Genomic DNA, 26139 nt, shown 5'->3' with positions numbered 1-26139 from the left:
AGTTAGCGAACTAGGTAGCCTGAAGAGCATTATGAAGGTCCTGGTCGTTTACACAGATGACGCTCATTCATGTATGATTATAATCAGTGGATAATTAAAGTAATCACTTCACCACCCCTATTGATCTGTAGGAGTCGAGGTAGGTAGCGAGTGAGAAGGAATAAAGCTCTACTGGAAAAGTGAGTCTAAAGAATTTCCCCAAATAGAGCCATTTGTGATCCAGACAGTCTTGGGATTTAATGGAACTCAATACAGATATGACCAGCAGCTCATTCCACTCCGACTAGGTCAATAAATCCTTCAGTTCAGCTGCTCAATCTAAAACAGGTTTGAGTTTTACGTTCTTTTCTGAAAAGCCATCTATACTGACTGGTCTGACCTGTTCATTCAAAAAAATTTCAATGCACCATGCCAGAAGACATCCTGTCAAGGATCATTGATGCATTCCAGAAGAGAAAGAGAGCTCTCAAGCTGTAAACACAGTTTCTAATCTGGCCCAACGTTCACCAACTCCACAACCAGCTCTGATAATATGACAGTCCTCTTATTCCTGCCTCGTATGCTGCCTGCTGTGGGTGTTTCTGTTTACTACAGGTATGTCTATAGACTGATATGTCACACAGCAACTCAACCGCAGTTTGTTTGTTGTACAGTGACATCTAGTGGTATGAATAACTAATGACAGTTCTATCAGTTAAAGTCGGAGGGAACAATTTACCTCTGTATTCGAAGTTAAAGTCTACATGCATGTCTGATAACTTATGTCAAAGATGCTCATGCATAATAATGTTACACTATCTACTTTGATCAGTTGTAATCCCTTTATATAGATACATACATTACCCCTTCTTCCACTTTTTTGGCTCAGATTTTGGAGTAAAAACATTAAAAAAAAACTCTCACTCCTTTTCAAAAAAAGTGAAGTCTAAGGAAACCTCTGAAAGGGAGTTTAAGCACTTCATGATGCTGAGTGGTTTCCTCATTTTTTATGACAGATGGTCTAATAAATTTCTAAATCCCTGTATTTTAACATCATAAAGTCATGCTTCTGACCTAAGCAAACAGTTCACGTTATCTTACATGCAGGAGACTAAATAGTTTATTCCAAAAGCACCATGCTGCACAAGAAAAAGAGTCAGAATAATAATAATAATAAAAAAAGCCTAGCAACACAAGTCAAAATTTTTAACACAAAGATAAATGCGTAAGAGCGGAGGTTGGTATTTGAACACTCAAATGTACAATTTGTAGCATATAGTATACATACAGCACAACTATATTTTATGATACCTTGCATTATATGATGTATTTATGTATAATAAATACTTGTCCTTATCTTTATTGTGCAAGTTATAAAGTTAAACCCAATCAAACTGTGCCCTGTCATCATATTCCTGTCAGTCAAGCAAACATAAGATTAAAATGTAAAAACTGAGTCAAAGTTTGGACTGAAACGTGTTAAAAAAAAAAAAAAAAAGTGTCAGTCTAAGTGTCTGCTGCCCTCTGTTGACCAATTTCAGTCAGTTCAGCATGTGTGGAAGATGTGACAGGAATTATGTTGCTGGTAAAATGTGGAAAGATATCATTTCAGAAACTTTCTGCAGTCTTGGTCAAACATGTGCCATGTCAGATGATGGAACACAGCATAGCTTACCCCATTAACTCATTCTTTCTTTAAAGTTATTAGTAACTAGCATGATATCCAGCTCTGTTTTAAGCACTTTATCTCCCACAAGCCCAGCTGACTTTTGTCAAATACCTCTTAAGTCCATGACAAAAGCATTGGTTTTATTATTGCATGTAGGTGTGTTTTGACAGCTCTAAATGAAAAAAAAAAAAACACAAGTTAAATGCCTTTAATATTATTATTATTATTATTATTATTATTATTATTATTATTATTATTATTATTGTTATTATTATTATATTTTAAAACTCAGATGAGCAACCCTAAAGTTTGAGCTATTGTTCATTAATGAGTTAAGTTGAAAATGACTACTTTAAACATTTGATGGAAAAAAAAAAACATTTCAACCTGTGGCTATATTTGATGTGGGGTGAAATGAGTTTGTAACACCACACAGTGTAAAGGCTGGGTGTAAAGTTTAAAGGAAGAGAGGAAAGATGGAAGAAGAGCCAGGATAAAATTGAACAGTGTGATGGCTTGCCTAGCTTTGTGGCTAGGTAGACTGATTTACTACATCTGCCTAGTTCACCTAATTGTAACTTCACTGGTCTAAAGTGTAACCTCTTTGCAGCATAGGTCACCTTAAAGTTCTTGCATAGCCCTGCCTAAGAACTTAAATTTGTCCTTATAACTTTTTCACAATTATTTTCATAATAATTATGTCTACATTTGTGACAATTAGACTCAGGAAAAATTGTTGAGAACTAATTTTAAATGCCAGTTAAAAATATTGCATTAGACATGATGCATGCATGTCTGATCATAACAAATTAAATTGTTATGCATGTGTATTACCAGATAAATGCAGTTAATATAAATTTCTGAATATTCCCTATAAATTCCAATGGAAAGTCTCTGACTTTGAAAATTGCCCATTAAGCCACTTTACTTCCCTTCATCTGGCCCCACTACCTTTTGAGGTCACACATTTTATTTCTGCTTTTCTACCAAGGGTAAGAATCAGATTCCTTAGTCTGGTCCCACTAACAGCTCTGACAGGTTCCCACATCATCTGGCCAATATTCTGTAAGTGCAAACACCAAAAGTAGTTTGATCCATGTTCCTCACTAGAACCGTACTTTGAGCCAAAGACACAGTGGCTTCCTACCAAAAAGAATTATCACAATAACACAACATCTGTCAACAAACTGTTGCCTCAATTCTGCTTCCAAGCACTGCTTACATCTTGATATTAACGTCAACACATAAACTACAGGCCATTTCTCTCTGAAGCACAAAACAGCTGCAACTGTTCTAATCCAGCATACACACCCAATCAAAATTGTAAGAGCAATTGAAAAATAGCTAGAATTTGAATTTGCACTGTTGGATTTTAAAAAGCTTGTGGTTAGAGTTTCAGAAAGAAGAAATGGGATGAGACACAAAAATTGAGAAAGCATTTTATTGCAAGCAACAATTAACCTCAAATAGGCTGTTCATCACCTGATCAAAGGTTTAATCTCCTGACAACCAGAAAAAAAAATATTGTCCAATCACAAAGATTTTAAGATTCCCCAATCTTTGTGAGGTTATTTGAATACTGAACACATTTTTTTTTTTTGAAAAAAAAGTTTTTTGTATTTCAGATATTATGTATATTACTAGTATATTACAATGCTAAAATACAGTAAAAATTATTCAGACAATGTTCATATGTGTTGTTAAGAGTCCCATATAAAATTTGCCACCAAAATTTCAAGCGAAAATTTGCTTATTAAAAATTTTTATACACTTACTTTTCCTCTTCCCATAAATTGCACTTCCACTTATGGATGCCATTTCCTTAATGAAAAAGAGAAAGGTACCAAAGCCCCACCCCTTCACATTTGGTATCATTGAAAAGCCCTAAATGTCCTCTGTAGATGGCATGAGGAGTTTATTCAGTAGTGTGAAGTAAGTGGAAGATATTTAGGTTTACAAATGTCCTCCACAGATGACAAATTTGAACTACTGGTAGTCAGGAGGATATACCACAGTTTAAAATATAACCTGAAAACTCCCTAAAGTAGAAACTAAAGTTTAAAAAAGGACTCAGTAATGAGGAGCTTCATCATTCTTGTTGATTCTTGTTGTGGCTGATGGGAATGGAGCTCCAAGTGGTGAAGATAACTTAGCTCCACTGTCTTGGTCTGAAGTCCATTTTATAAATGAGCCATCCATCCCCAAATGTTCTCACTGTGATTTAGATCAGAGGAACATGCAGCATATTCCCAAAGAGTGAGGTTATTCCTCTGGAAGAAGTCCTTTGTCAGGCGCGCATTATGAACTGCAGCGCTGTCTTGTTGAAAAACCCAGTTACCACACAGACCGGGGCCCTCAGTCATGAAGGAGGCCCCCTGTGATATCCCCTCATAGCCAGCTTCCATTTATTGCTCCTGACAAACCCGAAGCCCCATTGGTCCATTGAAGGAAAAAGCCCCATATCATGATGGCGCCCCCTCCACTGTGCTGCTGTGAAAAAATCTCCAGTAGGATCTCCTCACATGCCAGCAACATTGGAAGCCATCAGGACTAGTTACAGTTTTTCTCATCAGAGAATAAAATTTTCACCTTTCAGTTTCCCATGTTTTGTGTTCTCTTGCAAAGTACAAACCGGCAATTTTGTGGCACTTGAGGAGACTTTTTTTTTTTTTTAAGACTTTTTTTATTCCTGAAGCTCCAGCAGATGTCTGATGGTTAATGAGCTTCAGTCGGTGCACTACTGACAGCCTTCTGGTCGAACATCTTTCCGTGTATTGGCCTACAACTGCTCGGACCTTCCAGCAACCACACTGTGAAAAGTCTTGCTTATGCATCTAAACCACCTGACCACATTCAAAGAGAGAAAACTTTTTACCTTGTTTGGAGACAACAATGGAAAAAAATGTTCATTCTTGCATTTTTTTCAACTGGTCTGAAATTTTTTGATCAGGTGTGTATCTCAGCTTGACTCTGCACCTTGTAACCAGGAGCTACAATGGATCCTTCCTCTAAGCTTTGCAAAACAAGCAAAAGCAGGAAGTTTGATGTCATATTCAGAGTCACTATTCCAATCAAAACAATAAATCATTGTCAAGTTACATCATGTTGATGGTGTTATCCTTGCTAGTGAAATTATGTTTTTAAAACACACACACCCACACACACACACATGCATATGTAGTAGTGATGGAGTGATAGTGGTGGGAGCATCAGTAAAGTCAAAAGGCAGGTGTTTGCTTTCGGAGATGAAAAAGGACTTATCTTTGCACAGACGGCTGTTTGCGTGGGTTACAGAATGCATATTTAATTGAGCAGTGGGCAGCAATAATTCAGGCTACTGGCTCACCAAGTTGGCCAGAGAAACAGGGGGTAGGGAGAGAGGAAGCAGCCACGCTCCATCAAGGGAAGGACTGTTGGCAGCAAGATGTATTTGATCAGCTATGCTTTTCCCTCCCCATTGAGCTTCAAGAAGTAAGCATATCACAGTAATGCTTGTTGTTTGTTTGATGGCTAACCTCTGCATAAGGGAAATACAAGAGCCAGAGAATGGAGAGAAAAATCTGAAGAGGCTGCAACCAAACGAAGAGCAGACGAATGGCTGAGAGTGGGATAGGCCTGTCAGCAGAAAAATACAAGAAGTCTTTAACGTTTCATTTCAAACAACTTTTTCTTCGTCATAGAATAACTTAAAGGAAATGTGTTTCTTTTTTCTTAGCTCAGAGATTTGGATGTTTTGCAACCTCCCCTCTGTCGCTGCATGCCATCGGGAGTCAGTGCTGTGGGCAGGGACAGCTTAGGCTACACTGCACAAAGCCAGCACGTTCATATCCGTCTGCAGTAGTCTAGGGGTGCTGGAAACCACATCCAGCTCCACCAGGGTAATCATCAAAAGCAGATCGGGGAGGAGTCTTTTTTTTTCTTTCCCCCCTCTTTTTTGTTTTATTTTTTCATGACTGGCCAACGACTCAAGCGACGTTTTGCAGGTCGCCGGTGACTTGGGGATAATGAAGGCTCTGGAATGAATGGATGTGCTGCAGATACGCTGTCCGAGGTACCAAAAAAGCCACCGACAGACCCGCCGCTGTCCTTTTTCCAGGCAAGACGAGACACATGAACTGACGTGAATGCCGAGCAGCAGCAGCAGACCACGGCACACCAGTTCGACTGTTGACACATAACCCTCACCAGGAGTAAATGGGACCGCACGTCGACCGAGCGTTAGAAAGATGGAGAGATCTTTTTTCCTGCTCGTCCTCAGCTGTCTCTACGTCTCTCGAGTCACAGCGGGTAAGCTGATGTTTATGTGCATTACAGGGAGGTTTCCGTGCATTTTTTGAGCCACATCTTGTAGTGTGATGTTTCATAGGCTAATAAAACGACTAACAGAGGGATTTCATGTGCTTCTGTGTGAAATACTGTTCTACACTGATGTGCATCGTCAGGATATTGGCTGCCAATTTGCACCAGTAATATTATTGTGAGACGCAGCATAGTCTGTTGTATCTATAGAAAGGGTGACTGTGTTTGTTAGCTACTATGGGTATTTCCTTGCCGTCATCTGATGAAAATAGTTTGATCCATTCCCATTTGATCAGCGTGAACTGGGATCACAGATAATTTGATTATCATGCCAATTAAACACAATCAATATCAGAAGCCGTTTGGTAAAACATTATTTTGCCTGTCTCCTAATTCAAAGTGGTGTATGAATGTATGTTTCTCTGTGGACTGTCTGTGCATGCGCGCTTCGGCATGCGTGCGCGCCTGTGCCTGTTTTTGTTAGTATGTGTATGCAGATAAATAGTTTAACGAGGTCGAAGGTTCTATATAAATATATATTCTATATTATAATATCGTTAGCTTAATAGCATTAGAACCTATGTCATATATTATAAACATTTATTTTTTTGTGAGTCTTAACATTATTTCCAGAGTCAAATGCGCCTAAATGGAATCAATAAGTTAACAATAATGATATAGATAATATAAACAGAACAGAGTAGAATAAAACTTTATTGCCCCCTTGAGCACATTTGTTGTAGGCTTAGTGCTGACATCATACTGCCTTCATAAACAGTAATAAATAAAGAACTCATTAACATATCAACACAATGGCCCATGCACACATACAACTCAACACAGTGCATGATGCCCATATTGCACAAACCTGCTGGTGTACAAGAAAAACAACCCCAACACGCTACTTATCCACAGAAATACAATAGAATATATGAAAGACTAAAAAAAAGTCCTGGTAAAAAATAAATAAATAAATAAAAAAATATATACATAAAAAATGTGTTTTTTCTTCTTAAAAAAATTGAAATGTGGCTTAGGCAATTCTGCTATCAGGCTAATAATATACACATTTATTAGACCACCTGCTGTAAAAACAAGAAACCTTTCCTTCACATTTTTTTATCCCCATTTGAGCCAGAAAACTAGAGTCTGAAAAATAAGTCAGAAAGTAATCAAACATAACATAAACCACCAAAACACTTTGTTCTGTTCAGGAAAACATGTTAATAACTGTATTTGACAATCAAGAGTTAGTAACGTGTTTTTCTTGTTGTTTCTGTTTGTTTGTTTTTTTTTACGTTTATTTTGTTTTGTTTCCTTGTAAAATTCATAGACAAGGATACTTAGCAGTATTATTTTGATCAAAAAGATTGCACATACCTGTGGATTAACTGTTACCGGAACATTAAAAAAAAAAAATGAAGTAATCAGCATCTATTTGCTCCCATTCTTCATTAGCTGAACTCAAAGTTCAAGGGCTTTTTCTCTGAAGCTACAAAAAAGGCAGGTTCCTTGCAAATATTATTCAGAAATTTGTCTAAATCAGTGTTGGTGAGCATTTCTCCTTTGCTGGGATAATTCATCCACTTCACAGGTGTGGCATCTCAAGGTGCTGATAAGACAGCATAGTTATTGCACAAGTGTACCCCAGGTGGTCTACAATATAGCCATGTTTCCATCAAGGGGTTCAGTTTGGTTTGTCTTGGTACTGCACGCATTCTGTGGCGTTTCCACTGACTAATCCCGGGACAGTACCCCAAGTCACCAACCCATACAGTCCCACTTTTTGGTACCCTTCTGTTGGGGTGCCCGATAAACCAATCCAACCCCCAGAAGATGGAGCTACAGCACTGCAGTCCATTGATTGGTTAAGAGAATTGTCACTTACTGCGCAACAACCCCTGTGTTTCTCCATGTGGCACACAGCCTTCTCTGAAACAAAGCTTGATTGTGCTTTGTAACAAAGGGCCACATGGAAATCACAGAGAAGACAAATTGCTGGATGTTTTCCTCCGTTGCTCTTTGTTTACTGTCTGACATTTTTCTTTTTTGTTAGATTTAGTAGCAGGGTACGCAACTGACGCGGCTTCCAGTTTACATGCCCTCTACCAAGAAGGGCATAGTTGGCTGTGGAAACGCTAACAGGATCAGGCTTTACTGATTCAACCTGTATCAAACTGTACTGATCAGACTGCTTGGTGAAAACTGGGCTGGGAGCGTGCAGTTGGCACGACGACTGCAGGAAAGTCTACCAGAGCTGTAGCCTGTGAATTGCTTGTTCATTTCTTTACCATAAGCCGTTTTCAAGGGTGTTTCAGAGAATTTGGCAGAACACCCAGCCTGCCTTGCAACTACAGACCACGTGGCACCACACCAGCCCAGCATCTTCACATTCAAGCTCGACTAAGACCAGCCACCCTGACAGCTGCTGCAACAATCAGTTCACATAACCAAAGAATTTCTGCACAAACTGACAGAGCCCGACTCAGGAAAGCTTATCTGCATGCTCATCATCCTAACCGGGGTCTCCACCTGACTGCAGTTTGTCAGTGTAACCAACTCGAGAAATAAAATGTTCACACCCAATGGAGGGGTGAACTTTGCACTTTGGAGGGGAGTTCTCTTCACAGATGACTGTGGAGTGAAGAAGATGTGTTGCTCTGTGTGAGGCAAATGGTGTTCACACTAGATACCGACTGGTTTTCTGATCCCTTGCACCACCCCAATAAGTAAAAAACAGTAAAACTGCACATTTGAGGGTGTCCTTTCGTTGTGGCCAGACTGAGGCACACCTGTGCAATAATCGCTCTGTCTAACCAGCATCTTGAGATGCCACACCTGTGAGGGAGATGTATCATCCCAGCAAAGGAGAAGTGCTCACAAACACAGATTTAGACAAATTTGTGAACAATATTTGAGGGAAATAGGCTCTACATCGAAAAAGTATTAGATGTTTGTGTTCAACTCGTGAAGTAAAGTGCTAAACAAATTTATTTTACCACCACCCCGAGTAAAGTATTTTCCACCTCTATCCTGAATTAATGGTATACTGCTGATTAAGAAATATGATTTTATGTCCAGTATCCACCAGTATGGTATTTGCAACCTTTTAAAGAAAGATTATATCTTTAATGCAAAAATAAATATTATTGTTGTTATCCCTGAATTTACAAATGGACTGTTTAACAACATATAGAAAAAATGCAAATATGCAAATACAGTCGTTTACTTTCATTTACTTATTTACTTTTGATTCCTGGACAGAAAAAAAAATAAACAAAAAAAAGTTTGTGTGTACATATACACACACACACACTATATATATATATATATATATATATATATATATATATATATATATATATATATATGCTTATGTATGATAGAGACAGCAGAAAATGCTTTTCTAACACTAAAGTTAACAGGAAGATTAGAAGTGTTGAAAATTGGACAATTAGATCTTTTTATTAGAGGAGTTTTTTTTCTGCTGACATTTACTGCATGTTTTACCTGCGGAGCTCGGTCTGATGTAGTGTATTTTAATGGCCACTAGAAACTCATTTGGTCCCCCAGATATCCTCAGGAATATTCCTGAATTATGGAGAGTGTTAATGTTGTGAAGTTAAATATGTCCTTTGTGCATATGCTGTGAGTTTTGCACACGGGCATGCACACACACATACATATGTACTCGAACATTTTATTGTCAGACATTTTTTAGCACACAGCCTGTACGCCTGTTGAAATGCTTTGATAGCTTAGCTTTACCAAATGATGTAGTGTTATTAACAGGCTCACATGTTTATAGTTATATTCATGTGTTCATCGGTCATTCACTTCATACCTGGTTGAAATCCATCCATATGCACTTGAGCCTCTTACAAAACATTTTATGTGTTAAACAATGATGTAGCTTTACAGGCTAAAATATAGCTATTGTAAAAGCTAACCTTAAGTTAGATGAAGTCCGTTGTCATATGTTAATGGAGACTGTTAACCATTTGTTCTCAAAAGCTACCTTTCTTTGCTGTGTCTAAGCGGAGTGAAATAGACTAAATTTGGTTAGTGTTACATATTTTTATTGATCAACTATTGATTTAATGCATTTTTCAACAGTACTTCACATTGATCCCGTTTGCTTTGGAAACACACAATTTGGCCTGTGAAAATTTAAAATCGAAAGAACTAGAGTAAAAGAGGTCAACCTGACAAGTGAATTCAATAACAAGTTGATTTTTGTATTTTTGAATTGTCATCCTAAGGGCCATCCAGTAGCTGTATGACCTTTTGCACTTGTAAATGATATCCATATATACAGCCACTTGCCTTAACTTTTAGGCATTGTGGATAAAAAGTGAAATAATCTTCTGTGACTCTGGTTTGAAAATGTATCAACTTGGAAACAAGTAACTAGCTGCTTTTTTGGGGATAATGATAAAATACAAACCCAATGAGCCTAAACATTAACAAAATAATACCACCTTTTCCTTTTCATTCAAGGCTCTGTCTTCAAGTTTATTTTAAGAGTTGGTTGGATAACTGCACCCTAACAACCATGCAGAACTGTTTTAGAGGCAGCGAAGATGGCTGGCTGAAGTGCGTGCTCTGGGTCTATTAAATTTTCACCACTGTGACTTTTTTAGTGTACCTCTGTTTATTTTGACTCATAATATTTTAGTTGATTTAGGGAAAGGAGACACAATGTATCCATTTAAAATGTAAATCAAACCTCTTACACATTCACTGTAAATGAGTCCGTAAATCCTTAAAAGCAATTTTCTTCAGTCCCTCACAGTTATCAGGGAAAAATGGGCTAATCAATGAATCGGTTGAGGAATTGGGCGCTGATGCAAGCACTGCATAGGCTGCAGGCTTTTTTTCTTTGACTGTGCTTATTGGGAGCTGAGAAAATATACTTTATCACGCAGAAAACCTTGTAATCTATTGAGTTCTGGTCTTAAAATCCCATGGAGAATCGTCAAAGGCCTGCACTGTGAGAGCTGTTTTATAGGCTTTACATCTTCCTATATCTAACATGCACTGAAAGGCTGTTCATCTAACATAGAGAGGAGATGGGGGATATGTGTGTGCGTGTGCGTGTGCGTGTGTGTGTGTGTGTGTGTGTGTGTGTGTAATTGCAACATAATTGCCATTTTTACAATTTTCAAGCAGAATCACACTCTTTTCCTCCATCATATTTTACTGTACTATTAAAAACTAAATACCTCATGTATGTTTGTGTGAACTTAAGTTTTTGAATTCTAAAAGAAAACTTGTTTGTACAATCCCATTTCAGAAGATTGGGATGGGGAGTGGGTTAGGGTAAGGGTTTACTAATTATTTAAATGACCGAACAAATGCAAGGATGACACATTAAATGTTTAAACTTAAAGAAACTTGTGACTTATTTAGAAAAAAACAACAACAAAAAAATGACATTCAAATACGTGGTCAACTTTAAATATAATTTTCTGCTCTTACATTTTCATTTTAGAACAAAAACAAATTTATTAAAAATCAAAAAGTTTTCATAAGTTTAAGTCAGAATTAAGCTGAGCCATTCCTATCTTTATGATTCTGTTTCATATTGTTTTTTATTTCATATATCTTTGACCATTTATTGTGGTTGGTGCTCTCAAAATATATCTTTGTAATAGATACTTTTGCCCTATTTTTTATAGTTGATAAATAAATATCCTACTCGCTGAAATCTCATCAAAACGTTTTGTGGTCCAATGATAGAAAAAGACTAAGATGTAACAAACTTGGTCTTTTCATATTGGTAAATAAAGAACAGAAAATAAAAACAGGACACAGTGTCCACTTTTCAGAAGCATCAATTTTATTATTATTATTTTTTATTTAGTTATATTCATCAATTCTGAATTTTTTTTTTCAAGCTGAGTCAGTTAAGTTATTTCAAACACTGGAATTTTTCTCCATTTCCTATTGTTCACTAAGCCATAACTTTACTCAGCCGAAAATAATCCAAAACAGGTCACAAAAAAGTAAATGATGATTTCATTTTTTTTTTTTTTTTTTTTTTTTTTAAATGCCTTGCTTCCCTGAAATATTTTTGCACGTATAGTTACAAAACTAATGCATCAAAGGAAATGAAATCCAAGTCAAAAGTATAGATCTGAGCATCATGTGGTGTGGACCAAAAAATGCCATCAGATTCCTCCTGGATGAAACATAAAAACAGAGTTTATATCTGGCACCGGGTGAAGAGGGAGCTCCAGATGGTGTTTCACAGCACAGCAAGCCACACAGGATGGCACTCCATGGAATTAACCTGCACTTCTTTTACCACACAAACGACCAAGTGCTACAGTTTGAGCACTAAAACGCCTTTTGAATCTAGTGGTGCTTGCTGCCAGAGGCTATTTTTGTGCATATACCAAGTAAAACCAACATCTCACCAAGTCACCAGCTCACTTGTAAAGAAATGGGGGCTTGGTGTACTGTCATACAAACAGCTCGTGAATGCAGGGTGGTAAATTAAGTAATGCTTTTGTTACAAATTCAAACACATAAACTGGCATTTCATGATTAAAAAAAGTGTGAACAGCATGCTGCATGGTTTTTTTGGCTGCAGGCCTAGTTTTAGTGGATAGGCTTGAACACTCAGTCAAGGGCTATAGTCACACAGCATGGGTATTTATTATTTTATTTTAATTTTTTGCAGAGAAATAAAAGACAGGCACACAGAGAAAGGGAGGTTCAAAGAAAAAGCAAGCGAGTGCGTGAGTGGAGGAAACATTGGTAATGTCCCAACTGACAGACGGCTAACAGACATGAAAAATCAGAGGCTGAAGTTGAGAGTTTTTTTCCTTTAGTCGTTAATAGTTTTACAACTGAAATATGACCAAAAAAAGCAAACATTTAATAAATATCACCAAGAAGTCACCAGAAGGGTCTAAACCATGCATTTGAGGGTTAAATGAACACTTTTTTTTACTATCTTTACAAAGAGTCTCTCTGTTAGCTTGCCGCTACAGTATTTACATTGTATCAGCATAATGTTTGCTAGCCTTTGTTAGCTCGGCAGATAAATTAATGAAGCTAAGCTACAGATGCTGAGATTAGTTTAACTAGAGCTTTTTGGACAGCAGCTAACTATGATGTACAATCACCAAAGAAAAAATAACTAGAACAAAATAAGCCAATGAACTCCCAACAAACAAAGAGACATGATGAATACGAGCTAATGTTGGGCTAAATTTAGCTAACATTAGAGATGTTGAAGATAACTTTATATTTTTTTCCCGCGAAGTGACATTATGCTGCCTCAGATACTGTGTTGACTTACTTAGAATAGACGTAGACATCTTTGTCAAGTTGATGTGGTGGTCTGCCACACAACTTTATCCAAGAAGACACTTTTCTTAGGTGAGATGTAGCTTAGGAAAGGGTATAAAAAAAACAACAACCCATTGCCCAGCCTCTCAGGTATCTTGTGTTGGAGTTGCATGTACCCCATGGACACCATTTGACCATTTTTAAACTCAAAGTCTTAGGAAAAAATAATCATAAAATTGATTAAAAACAGACTTTCTACAATGCATTTCAAAGCATGTCTGGGCAGATAACTGAGTGTATGAAAATGGCTTAATGCACTGTGTTTGGTCTTTTGCATTAGGGCAGGACTTAGCTGTAGGTCAATTTTATGATCAAATTAAGATGCAAGATGCACATTTACTTTAAAACAAGGTGAGTGGCAGCTTCAAAGCTTTGGTGTGCCAACATTACTCACTCAAATAACTCTCATGTAATGATATAAACAACTGTTGATGCAAATAAATACAAAAGCAAATTTCCAAGTCACAGACAAAGAAACAGAAAAGAAAGGTTCTGGAGCTGCTGGCTGATCATGTGGCAATAGTCTCAGCTTCTCCTCCGTCATGTGACCAAGCAGTGTCACGTAACTAAACTGACCAATGAAAATGATTGAATGGAATAAACAGCAGAAACAAAATACCTTTACATGACCAGTAGGTGTGATTATTTGGCAGCCTCAAACTATACACTGGGGCAGAATGAAACAAAAAAAAGTTATGAGCTCTGTCTCACTTTTACAATTGAAGAAAGCACACACATATAGCCATCCACCCACAGAACCAGGCAATGTGTGGGGTAGTACATTCTTAATATATTTTCAGTCAATCTGTATTCACAGAAATTGAGTGGATTCCATTTATAAGTCTCATATTTGCCAATATAAAGTGGATCTCATTCTGCGAGTACTTGCCAATCAATAGCAGAAGAGCAGATGAGAGGGTCAGCTTGGCCACCGTCTGCTCCCTGCAACCAAATTCCCATCGAAGTCTCAGTTTCAGGCAGAGAGCTTTAAACTCTAGGCCTTGGAAAATCCGCCAAAAAGCTCATGTGTAGTAGCAGTACCGTAATAAACCCAGGTGGTTCGTGAGATAGACGGAGATGGAAAGGAAAAAGATAAAACAAGACAGAGTCTTAGTATATCGAGGGGTTCTGTGCCTGGTGTGCAAAATATTCCCAAAGACAGGATAGTGGTAGGTAGTCAAAAGAAGTCATGGATAGAAATCCAAAAGCTTTGGTATTTATTTCGAAAAAGTGATGGGATAAGAAGAAAAGATAAAAGAAGAAAATTCATGGATAGCTGCCTTTTGTGGTTTGTACAATAACCCACAGTTGGGAAACAGCAGGCATAAAGCTTTAAGTCTCTAAGGAGAATAAACCAGCAGGCTCATGCACTTGGCTGCAACTTTCATTCAACCTCCATGAGTGATGCAGCTAATTGGCTCTGTGGCTCAGTGCCAATTAGCTGCAAGGAGCAAAAACATAAGTACAAGTCCATTTATCACGTCAAAATTCAGATGTATAAACAGAAAAAAGTCCTGCAAGGAAAGTTTTAGGGGGAAAAAACAGCAGAGTAACTACTTTTATTTCATGTAAAACACAATTCTCTTATTATCCAACATAATTTACTTACATCATTGTGTTATAAACCTCAAATGAAATAAAGGATATAGGATACAACTATGTATGCAGATATAACTAAATAATTCTGGCGCTAAAGTTTGTGGTTTAAACCCAGGTCCTGCTGTCTACGTGCTGAAGTGTCCTTGGGCAAGACACTCAACTCCAAACTGCCCCTGGCTGAAAGACGTGGCCAGTAGGTGAAACTGATAAATGCCAATAAGTAAAGTAAAATAAAGTGTAACCAATGTTTCTAAAAAAGTTTATATTCAAACCACCCCCCTGGTTTGCTGAGTGGTGTTGAGGTCCAGGCTTGAGGGGTCCAGTCCATTATTTTCAGTGTTTCTTTTTGTAAAGAAAGTGATCTAAATCTATTTATGAAGACTTTATTCTTTGGTAAATACAGCATTATTATGAATCTGTAGATATTTCATCCATTTAATAGTATTTTAATGGACAAAAAAAAAAGAAAAAAATCTGAAACCTTTTAAATCTGCCAAGTTTAAATAAATTTGGCCTCCATTGTAGTAAAGAACTTTGCTTAGAACAGAGACAACTATGGTTAACTTTAGAATACCAAGTAAATACTGAGTTACACCCCCAGCAACTGTCTTTATTTCTCTTACAGACATGTGAGTTTTAAACCAGCTAATAGCATTAACACATGGTGCAATACGCAGCATTCAGCCTTCCCCCGCCCATATGTGCTAGGCTTCACGTTTTGGTGTAATGGTCATTTATGTGCTTGTGTGCTGAGCTGTTTTTTTTTTCCAAATCTCAAACTGCTCCCTTCTGGAGCATAGTCTGTGTTTTTTTTTCCTCTCCTCCCTCTTGAATTCTTTTTCACAGCTAATGAAATGGATGCGCCGCACTGTGCATGTTGGCTGCCCCACAGTTCTCCTTCTTCTCTCCACCACTTGTTATATGTCATCGTCTTTTTATGTTTCTTGGACGGGATGAAACTGTAAATTAATTACCTCTCTGGATTCTACGGTGGCTGATTGGTGTCAGCGGATTTGCAAATGCCGCAATACAAATGCAAACACCACAACACAAACACAAACACAAACATCACAACAGAAGTTAGGCAGACTGTTATCCTAACGGACACAGAAAAGTTGTGAAATCAAGTTAATAATTGTTTTCTTTTATAACTTAAGCTATGATAAATATAGCTCTAATGCCAATGTAAATAAAGAAATATAAGTACTATGAAGGATATCACAAGGTGACACCCCTATTAAGCTATATTTATCATAGATGAAGTTAAACTTTTACTTACTTTTAAAACTTTTCTGTGTTTGTTTAGATAAGAAGCCTCTTTTAACTTTCATTGTGCCTGTACTTCTTTTGTGTTGTAGCATTTGCATTGGTGTTTTTTTGCTCTTGCATTCATGTTGTGGCTTTTGCAAATTGTCTGACACTCATCAGCCACCGTAGGGTCCAATAGAGGATATTTGAAGCATTTGATCTGAGGTATCTGAAGTAATAAGAATTACTACATGGCAAATACATGTTACGGTAAGCTAACGTGCGACCCCTGTTTAGCAAGTGTAATTTAAACACACTACATCTTGTAGAAATAAAAACATGGACCTTTCTGGTGTGTATGTATTAGGTTGTTAGCATCTCAGTTTCCTTATTTTTTAGGGAGATGCTGATCAGAGTGACAGTTGTCCGACCCAAATAAAGGTATTGTTGTAAAGCAGGTGTCAAATAAAGGTGGTGTTGTAAAGTTAGTGAGACTGTGTCTGTCTGTGTCTGTCTGTGTATGTGAGAGACAAAAGAGAGATCTCCCGTCCTCCTCAGCACCATCATTACTTTGCACCTTATGCATGTTTTACAGTACCTGCAACTCTTCATCAACCAAAACATGAGACATCGTAACTAACTGCTGCTCTACCCATGTTGCTCCGTCTATGCGCTGTTAGTGTCTCATCAACTCTCTCAACTCACATCCTAACTACTAGGTCATGAAGAAGCAACTGTTCAAATTATAGAAAGTTTCCTGAATATCAGTTACTTTCATTTAAACCTGGATAAAAAGCATTTATCAATATTAGTATTTACATTAGTATATCAGTTTTTTGTGTTGACATCTGTTTCCACGCTTCATCTTGACTTTTTTTCTCCATGACTTTACATACAGCTCACACACTGTACATCCACACACAGTTTCAGCAGCTCCCTAACAAATGAGGATACTGAAATGCTAACACCCTCCTCTCCTCACAGCATGGGACAGCCAACTGTCGCTCTGATAATAACTGGGCTAACACATACACACCAAAAACATCCATCAAGTTTCAAGGTCACCCTCTCCCTTTAGTGAAGGCAGACTGCACGCCACTGGGATAAAAGAGAGAGTTTATGAAGACATCTGCCTGGTGTTTCATTAGATCTGACTGTCTCGTCATGTGGATATTAAAGGCCTGCGGTCATAACAGTCTCTCTTGCTTGGTTGTCACCGAGCACGTTGCCAGCACATTGCAGCGATAAGAGGGGACAAAAAAAAAAAAAAGACAAAGGATTACCAGAGGCTGTAGAGCATGCAGACTTGCAAAGACATGGTTCCAATCTGTCCAACTGAGGAGTGAGGAAAAGAACAACAGTGCTTTTTCTTTTTAATCTCACTCCACACTTTGCTATGTCTCCTGCAATCTTTGTGTAATCTCTCATGTTTGACTCCAGTTTAACCTCAGGATCCCAGCAATCGGTGTTAATCTTTTTTTCTATAAATGTATAAATGTAAATTCAGACCAGCAGAATAATTTAAAAAACGTGAGTCTTTTTTTGAGGCTCTTGTCAATCCTGTAAATGGTGGTGACAAGAGCTGTAGATGGTGTGCTTGCGTCAGCCGCCATCAGCAGGTCATTTGTGACTCTGACAGAGCTGTTTTGGTGCTGTGGGCAGAACTGGACAGAAATTTCTCAAAGATGGAGTTTGAGTTGAGATGGTCCTGAAGATAGGCAGTAACTACTTTTTCCAGCACTCTGGACAGGAATGGGAGGTTAGAGATGGGCCTGTAGTTAGAGAGGATTTCTGGGCCTAATGTGGGCTTCTTTAAGAGGGGTCTGATCACAGCAGTTCTAAGAGCAGATGGACCATAACCAGCCTGGAGTGGGTGGTTGATGACTTGGGTGATCAGATATATTCTGAGGAAATAAATAAAAGGAAAAATCATGCATAATTTTCTATGCATCAATTTTTTATGCCACTTATCCTGTTCAGCTGTCTGAGAGCAAGTGGCTGGGTACACCCTGGACTGTTCCCACTGTTCAACACAGGTCTGACACGTAGGGGCACCAAAGGTTTTAGGGTGAAACGCAAAAGTTTTGTTGCGTTTCAGCCTTACGTTTGCACGGAAACGGCGTTTCAGCCGACCTAAAACGCACACTTTTGAAAACAGCCTCCAGTGTGGGATATTTCTGAAACGCTGCCGACACAGCTGCTGTGTAAACAGTAAGCCGGCGGTTTCAGAGAAAACACTGACGTCACACTCCACTCTGCGCAAACAACAGGACAACAGTACCGTTGTACGTTCGTCGCGAACTACCGTGTTGTTCTTGTGGTGCTCAATCTGCTGTATCTGCTGACTGACTTTCAACAAAATGTACATCTGTTACTCCACCTCTGCACTCAGTATTCCCCAAAACACCAGATGATCGGCTCAACCCTACTTCGGTTGAGATCTCCCAAAAGCGGCTTCTGGACAAGACAGTTATGGCACCACCTGCAGGCCTGGCATGCTTACTATAGCGTTTTCAGCCCCTCAGCGTTTCCTTGTAAACGTAGATTTGTTTTTAGTGTTTTCAGATGAAACGTTGTCGTGTAAGGCCATGTCCACACTTAGCTGGGTATTTAGGAAAACGCTTATATTGTTATGCGTTTACGCTTGTCGTTCCCACGAAACTGCAGATTTACATCATCGAAAACGATGTTTTCTAAAAACTCCAGCCTAAGTGAAGATTTTGGAAAACTCCGGTTTCATGGTTTCGTGTAGACGCTGGCAAAAGGAGTTTTCGGTTCTTAAACGTCACAGCTGAATGACGGGGGCTCATTCTAGTTGGCTGACTTGGGTTTTACGTCTGGAAAACACTGCCCCTCATGGGTTTGGCATGCCTCGAGCCGCACTCCCTGGCTGATTTACCTGCTGCGTGTGGACGGAAGTATTTTTAAAAACGAACGAGGGGGGATATTCATTTTTGAAAATACCCGGCTTTGTGTAGACATGGCCTAAATAGAGACAGGCAATCATTCACACACACACTCACACCTAAAGAAAATTTAAAGTGATCAATTAGCCTGATTAGCATGCTTTGGACTGTGGGAGGAAGCCAGAGTACCTGTAGAGAGCCCATAAAATCCATGTGAACTCCACCCAACAAACTGTGAATCAAATTGATCACTTTTGCTTTGAGGCTGCAGCACTAACCGTTATGCACTCATTTTGTCATAGCACTGCAGCTAAAAGAAAAAAAATCACAGTTAATTCATTGTGCCTTTTAAAAAAAATAAAAAAAATCACAGTGTTTTTTATAAAGCTGTTTATTTTCTGAGACCTATTTTGGTTGGAGTTGCAAAGCAGCAAAGACTTTTGCCAGCGAAGCTGTGGTGCCTATCAAACAGTGCGCCAGCAGAGAAATCAGGAGTAATCAGACCCACGCTGTTTTTGAAGCAGGCTGTTATCATGCTTATCACTGCTGTAATAACTGCTTAGTTTTTCTTTTTTGGCTGAGTGTGTCTGTAGTTTCCATTGTTTTAGCAGCCAGGCTCAAGCTAAATCCCACAAAAGGACAAGTGAGTGCTAACCTATTCAGCGACTCATTGGCTGCATTTGGAGGTCTGAATTAGATTTATGCCATTTCAAAGACAAGAGGAGTGTTACTGGTGAGGGGGACCACTGCTCCTCATCTTTATTACTCCCTCTCAGCCCTTGGATATAAATATTAATAAACATAAAATAGCAAAAGTAATTGCTGTATAATGCAATGTGGACAATGAACCAATATCAATTATATCTCTGACCATTAAGACCATGGCTTGTTTGTTCAGAGAGAAAAGTGTGGATGGGCTTGAAAGGAGTCCACTATGGTTATATGGTTCCCTTCTCACCAGGATTCATGCAAAAGCCAACCAAAAATATAAACTGTGCCAGATACTGAAAGTGGCCAATACCAAAAGCTTTTGTACTCTGTGCCAGTAATTTTGTGAAACAGTGCTCCTGTGAATGAGAAGCAGCTCTTCCCCCAAAAAAAGACTTTACCTATCCCACGGATTCAGTGCTAAATTAGATAACGAGATTAAAAAAAAAGAATCCTGAACTAACTCAGACTGACAACTTAGTAAATGTCACAACTGACTTATGTAAACAAAAAATGTATCAATGTCTTTGTATTATATATTGTATACAGCTCCTCTGTGTTCATTGTGAAGACTTTTTTCCCAGCTATGTATTACCATCTGAGTTTGATTATAATCAAGACAAACCTAATGTAGAAAGCCATACTCTTTAGACACCAGGTCTTGGAAATAAAAGTTTTGATAGAAACAACATAGTTAAGGCCAGGCTTTACATTTTTTTCATTCAGAAAAAGAAATTCTAACGTATTCAATTTCCCTTGGACAGCATGGTATTGAAATTTAGAAATTAATCAGCAAAAAAAGAAAAAAGAAAAATACCAAACATAACTGAACATTTAAACCTGAAACATGCCAGTATCATGTCATTTAGACAAAGTTGGAAGAATTCAGTTTAAGGGAATAGATAATATTTAGTAAACAAAACTCCAGGGCCATTCATCAAATGGTTGCTGTGAAATATAGGAATTAAAGTGATGGACATTTATAAAAACAATTAAGTTTCTCAAAGTGCTGCACAACAAAAATCAAATAAGGAAATCAATAAAACAAACAAATGAATTAAAACATCACATAGAAACCATTAAGAGCCATAAAAACAAAGGGGTTAAGACCATAAAAGACATAAAAGGACAGAGATTGCACAACTTTCATGGTGAACTAAAAGCCATAGATTAAAAATATGTTTTAAGACACAATTTAAAAATTGGTATGGTGGGGGATGTTTTTATTTAATTTGGGAGCCACCACTGAATAGATCTACCTTCTTAGCACAACTTTAAATTTTAAATCTAAATTTCACAGACTCAGTGCTAACATGTCACCTTCTGTCTTTTTTTTAATTATCCAGATAGCTTGTCCCCTCCCGTCAATGTGACCATCAAAGCTGTGAAAGCAAACTCTGCGGTGGTGACATGGGACATCCCAGAGGGAGACCCCGTCATTGGCTTTGCCATCACACAGCAGGTGAGCAGCAGTGACTTCAAAGAATGGGTTTATGTCACATTTTGGTTTGTATACACACTCATGAAAGTACAAGAGACACAAACACACTCAAAGTTATGAAAGTTGTGGTTTAAAACTTTCTTGACAGAGGACCCCCAGATTCCTTCTTTGCTAGGTCTGCTTTTATGCATTTAAAGAAACGTTTTTCTGGTTTTCAAAAGAAGTTTAATTTTGTTTCCTCAAGGCCTTCTTTAATGCCTGCCTTGGTTCACAAGTAAAAACTTTCAGATATTCTCAGAGTCCCTATATGTGCAATGAAATCTTTTGGAGCCAAATAATGGTTTCATTAGAAATATATATTTCTAAATTCCTTACACATAGTCTTTGCTCTATTTATGATAACAAGTAAAATTGAAATGGCTTGAAAACCACTAATGGCAGTTTTTTTGGGTTTTTTTTAGCATTTTACGGTACCGATGCCTGGTACCTGGTAATTGGTACCGGTACTCAACGGTACCAATTTTCTGTACTTTTTTGGCTGTATGTGGAAAAGAAATATCAATTTGTTTAATAATGAAATATATATTTCTCAATTTAACATATTTCTTCTTCACTATCTAACCTTGCAATGCTGTGTTCATGTCCAGTATGGAAAATCACCCAATCTTCCACTACCTCACAGTTACAAGGATGTGTTTAGGTACCTAAACATGGTACCTTTTGATTTTTCGTGAATTGGTACTTAGTACTTTTGACAGAATTCGGTTGCTACCTTTAAAAGTACCTTATTCGATACCCATCCCTAATCTGAACTTATTCTGGAATAGGGGGAGGTGTCAAAGTTGTGTGTTTTTAGCATAGCCTTACCAAGCTTTGCTGTCCACACTGTCCATTTTTGTCTATTTGAGAGAAAAACAATAGTCAGAATCATTTTGTGTGGATAAATTGCACTCTCTACATTATGGAAGCAGATTAGGGCCATCATTGATTGAGAAAATAATTTACAGCAGGTCGGGATAAAAGTTGAAATGATGAGAAAAAAAAAGTCAACTCAGGGATGTTTATCGGTTGTGCAGTAAAATCCTCAACAGCCACAGGCGTGACCAACAGTAGTGGCAGTACCAGAGCCTAAACAGCAGTCTTCAGGGTCCATGTTTGTTTTGTTTTTGGGGTTTTCCATTCAGAAAAGAGGTATTAAAAAACAAAGAATGAGTGGTTGTTTGATTTTCATGAAATCAGACAATACCTCGTGCGTGTGTGTAAGTGATTGTATTCTGGGATTTGTCTGTGTTGTACAGTGGACTTGTACAAATACATGTTTTCTTACTTAATATGATTATTGGGATAAACAAGCATACAAAAGTCAGTTGAAGTTGCTATGGATTCCCTCTTTGCATTGCAGTGCTCTTGCTGGAAACACAGCATCGTCCTCACAGGCGCTCTTACTTTGAAAAGGCAACTTCCTGTCTCACAATATGAGAAACAGGCTTTGTTTTCTGTCTCCTAATAGTTTATTTCAGAAATAAAAATAGCTTTTTATTTTCTTTTTCTGAACGGAAAATCCAATTACCAAAACCTAGACAGACCCTGAAGACTGTCGTTTAGGCTCTGGTACCGGCAGCTGCTGCTACAGTCAGTCATGCCTGTGGCTGTTGAGGAGTTTACTGTACCAGGCGCACTAAACATCAGGGCAGGTTGTTTTGACTTTTTATTCTCGACATTTTGACCACTCATCTTTAATGTCAACAACTTTTCTTTATTTTGTTACCCTCCAATAGAAGAAAGATGTGCGTATGCTGCGATTCATCCAAGAAGTCAACACCACCACACGATCCTGTGCATTGTGGGACTTGGAGGAAGAGACAGACTACATTGTACATGTCCAGTCTATCAGCATGTCTGGAACGAGTCCTTTGAGCGAAGCTCTGCGCTTCCGAACCCCAAAGGAGGCCGAGACTCAGGCCTCTAAAAGCAAAGGTAGGGTGTGAGTTTCAGAAATACTCGATATGAACGCTTGCCCTGTCATTGAACATACACAGACTAAAATGAACATTTAAGGAGATTTGTAAATAGAGTGCTCCTAGAGTCTCCTGCTGCTCACAATGCAGGGATAAAAACCATCCAGAGGGGTCTGTACTGTATGCTGTATTGACTTGACTTGGCAGGCCTCTCACTGCATGCATCCAGTAGAGCCGAGGAAATCTATCAGACCCAGAGAAAAGTGGTCAAAGATGCAAGGGTTGGCAAATCAATATACCTCTGGTTGAAGCTTGGCTCCATCTATACTTAATTAGTGTGAGGGATAAACGTACAACCATGGGAAAGTGTTTTTATTTCATGCTTGTCCACAACACGACTTACATAATTTTGAAAAAGCCTTCAGTCTATATCAGCAGGCTGCAGTTTTTATCATGCAGTAGAGTGCAAAATTAGAAATTGTTGATTATTACGATTATGTAAAGTGTTTTTGTCCATTGACTCCTTCAGATGAAGTGACTATGGAGGAGGTGGGCCAGTCCACACAGCTGAGGGCAGGGGAACTCATCATCATTGTGGTGGTGCTGATCATGTGGGCAGGTGAGAATCAACTTGTGCTGAAGGGATGACAGCTATTCACACAATGTTTGTCATAACGTGATGAGAGATACAATAAAACCATGCAGCTGTCTACAAAGATGGTGGGTGCCTGTATTTGTGTCTTCAAGATAACCAGTGCTTGCTGTTCCTCTCCTGCTAGGTGTGATCGCTCTCTTCTGTCGGCAGTATGACATTATCAAAGACAACGAGCCCAACAACAACAAGGATAAAGCCAAAAACTCCTCCGAGTGCAGCACTCCTGAACATCCAACCGGAGGACTGTTGCGCAGTAAGGTATAACCCACCCCCTTCCATTCCCTGGGTGCCTCCCCCTCAGCAGCGCCAGGTAGGTGACAACCTCTTCCTCTCACACTAACACCGCTAAAACATAGTCAGCGTCAAGTCATCTGCAGCCAAAAAAAACGCTTCCTCAACAGAGATGACTTCATAAACTTTTAAACAGCAAACACATCACAGCTTGCACTGCTCCCACACCACAACCATTCTAATTATTCTAATCATCGTTCCATTTTCTATCATATTTGAATCCATAAAAGGTGAAATTTAGAGAAGAAATAATCATAAAAAAGGTCTTTTTGATGATTCATGTGAGTACAGCCTCATGATACCTATTGTCTTCCTTTCTACACCCACAGATCCCCGAGAAGAACAACAGCAGGATGCCATTTGTGAACACCATCGAGGTGTGACTTCAGGACATCTCCTCCTAATCCAAAAGACTCTGTGTTCTCACAGATACATCAGCCCCTTCCAAGTCCTTCTTTCATCATGACAAGACTGGGACTCCAGGCCTTTTTGCAAAGCTTGTGCTCCTTTGGCCTGGTGAAGAGCCGGGGCAGTAGGACTCCAGACATTTGGACGCAGCATGGCCAGTGCTGGTCTGAGAGCAGAGTTTAGAGAGGAAACATCTACCGTAGCAGGAAGCAGCAGATGGAAGAATGAAACAGTTCTGAGGACGGATAAAGTTAAGGTGAAGCGATCTTGACGCCAAAACCAGTGAACAGAACCAAGGACTGTTTAATTCTCGCTCCCTTTGTCAGCTCTTTCTTCTCATCACCTTTCCGCTGGTGATCAGCAGCCACAAACTCAACAATTTGCAGTCATGAAACTCATTTTTTCTTTTTCTTTTTTTTTTCAACATTCCATTTTTCTATAGCTCTTAATGAGAAACAGTAAAGTCACTTGCTTCACTTGTTAACTTGTCTGACTCTGAACTAGGTGGGTCCAAACAGTCTTATTGTTGTTTTTATAACTATTCATTTAGTCCCTCAGGAGATAAATACCCTTCAGTTTTAAGTGAGGTTTTCTATCTGTCTGCCTGTCTATCATAATTTTTTTTTCTTTTATTCAACTATCTAATATCATTCTATTTTATTTTGACAAGCCTGTTTCCCCCACCTCAGGAATCTGCACTCCACCTGGCTAATTTGGCATCTTTAATCTTATCACATAACCATTGAAAAGTATTGAGCAAGTCAGGCTTTTTATCGTCACATTTCCTTTTTTTACTTCTCACTTTTTCATATTCTTATTCTAGATTTCTGAAATATAACATTCCAACATTCAGGATGAGACCTACAGTATTTCCTTGTGTCTTTCTCTTTCACGATGAATTGAAAGGACTGGAGGTATGGAAGAGGTGCCACAGCGGGGTGCATTTCTCGGTTTGATGAGGTTTTAAGGGGGCTGCACTTTCTGGATAGCTATGGAAAAGCCGCTGAAAGGACACTGATAGATCCCTTATATCAGCAATAACAGCATTCGAGGAGCCTGGAAGGAAGGACTCGAACTCTGTAACCTCTGTCAAAAACTTAACCTCCCAGCATGCAATTGTCTGACAGACGATCAAACTGCATATCAGCTATGAGGGAATTTTGGGCCTCACATGCAGACAGTTCCCTCTGAACTTTCAGAGAAGTCTTTCAGAGCCGTCTTCAAAATGTTTTTAAAGGACAGCAAGGGACTAAAGAAATGTGCCCAACCTTCATTCAACCCTGACAAACCCTTATGACATCCTGAACAGAAGGGCTTCTATCAAGACTTATTCAGAAATCTAAGTAAACATTTGTTTTGAAATTCTTTGTTGTAGAGATTATAAGAGATGCTTCAGTAGCCAAACAGTACTGTGCACTGCAATTTTAAAGGGTCTTACTTTCAGAGAGTAAATGATGTATCTGAGGGCTGCTTCAGACTCATTTGTGCTGCCTTTGAAATATTGATTTAACGAGGATGGTGAGCCCTTTATCTCAAATTTGTGTCATATTTATTAGCTTTTAAATTTGTGTAAAGCTCAAGAACATTTCCCAGACTGGTGACACTTAGACCGAGCT

The 26139-nt window shown here is 38.6% G+C and overlaps 1 protein-coding gene across 1 annotated transcript; it reads left to right on the top strand.

The window, feature by feature from the left end:
* Positions 1-4947: 4947 nt before the first annotated feature.
* fndc5a (fibronectin type III domain containing 5a) lies at positions 4948-24654 on the top strand. The gene is made up of 6 exons (XM_074691998.1): positions 4948-5935; positions 21117-21232; positions 22990-23188; positions 23699-23788; positions 23949-24134; positions 24445-24654. Exons 1-5 carry the CDS (start codon positions 5875-5877, stop codon positions 24086-24088), a joined length of 606 nt encoding a protein of 201 aa, XP_074548099.1. The 5' UTR covers positions 4948-5874; the 3' UTR covers positions 24089-24134; positions 24445-24654.
* The last annotated feature ends 1485 nt before the right edge of the window (positions 24655-26139 follow it).

This window comes from Halichoeres trimaculatus, unplaced genomic scaffold, assembly GCF_033239565.1.
Source record: "Halichoeres trimaculatus isolate MK-OKI-2021-1 unplaced genomic scaffold, fHalTri1.1 fHalTri1_scaffold_17, whole genome shotgun sequence".
NCBI classification, from domain to species: Eukaryota; Metazoa; Chordata; class Actinopteri; order Labriformes; family Labridae; genus Halichoeres; species Halichoeres trimaculatus.
The sequence above is the reverse complement of the archived record's forward strand: the minus strand, read 5'-3'. Positions and strand labels throughout refer to the sequence as shown.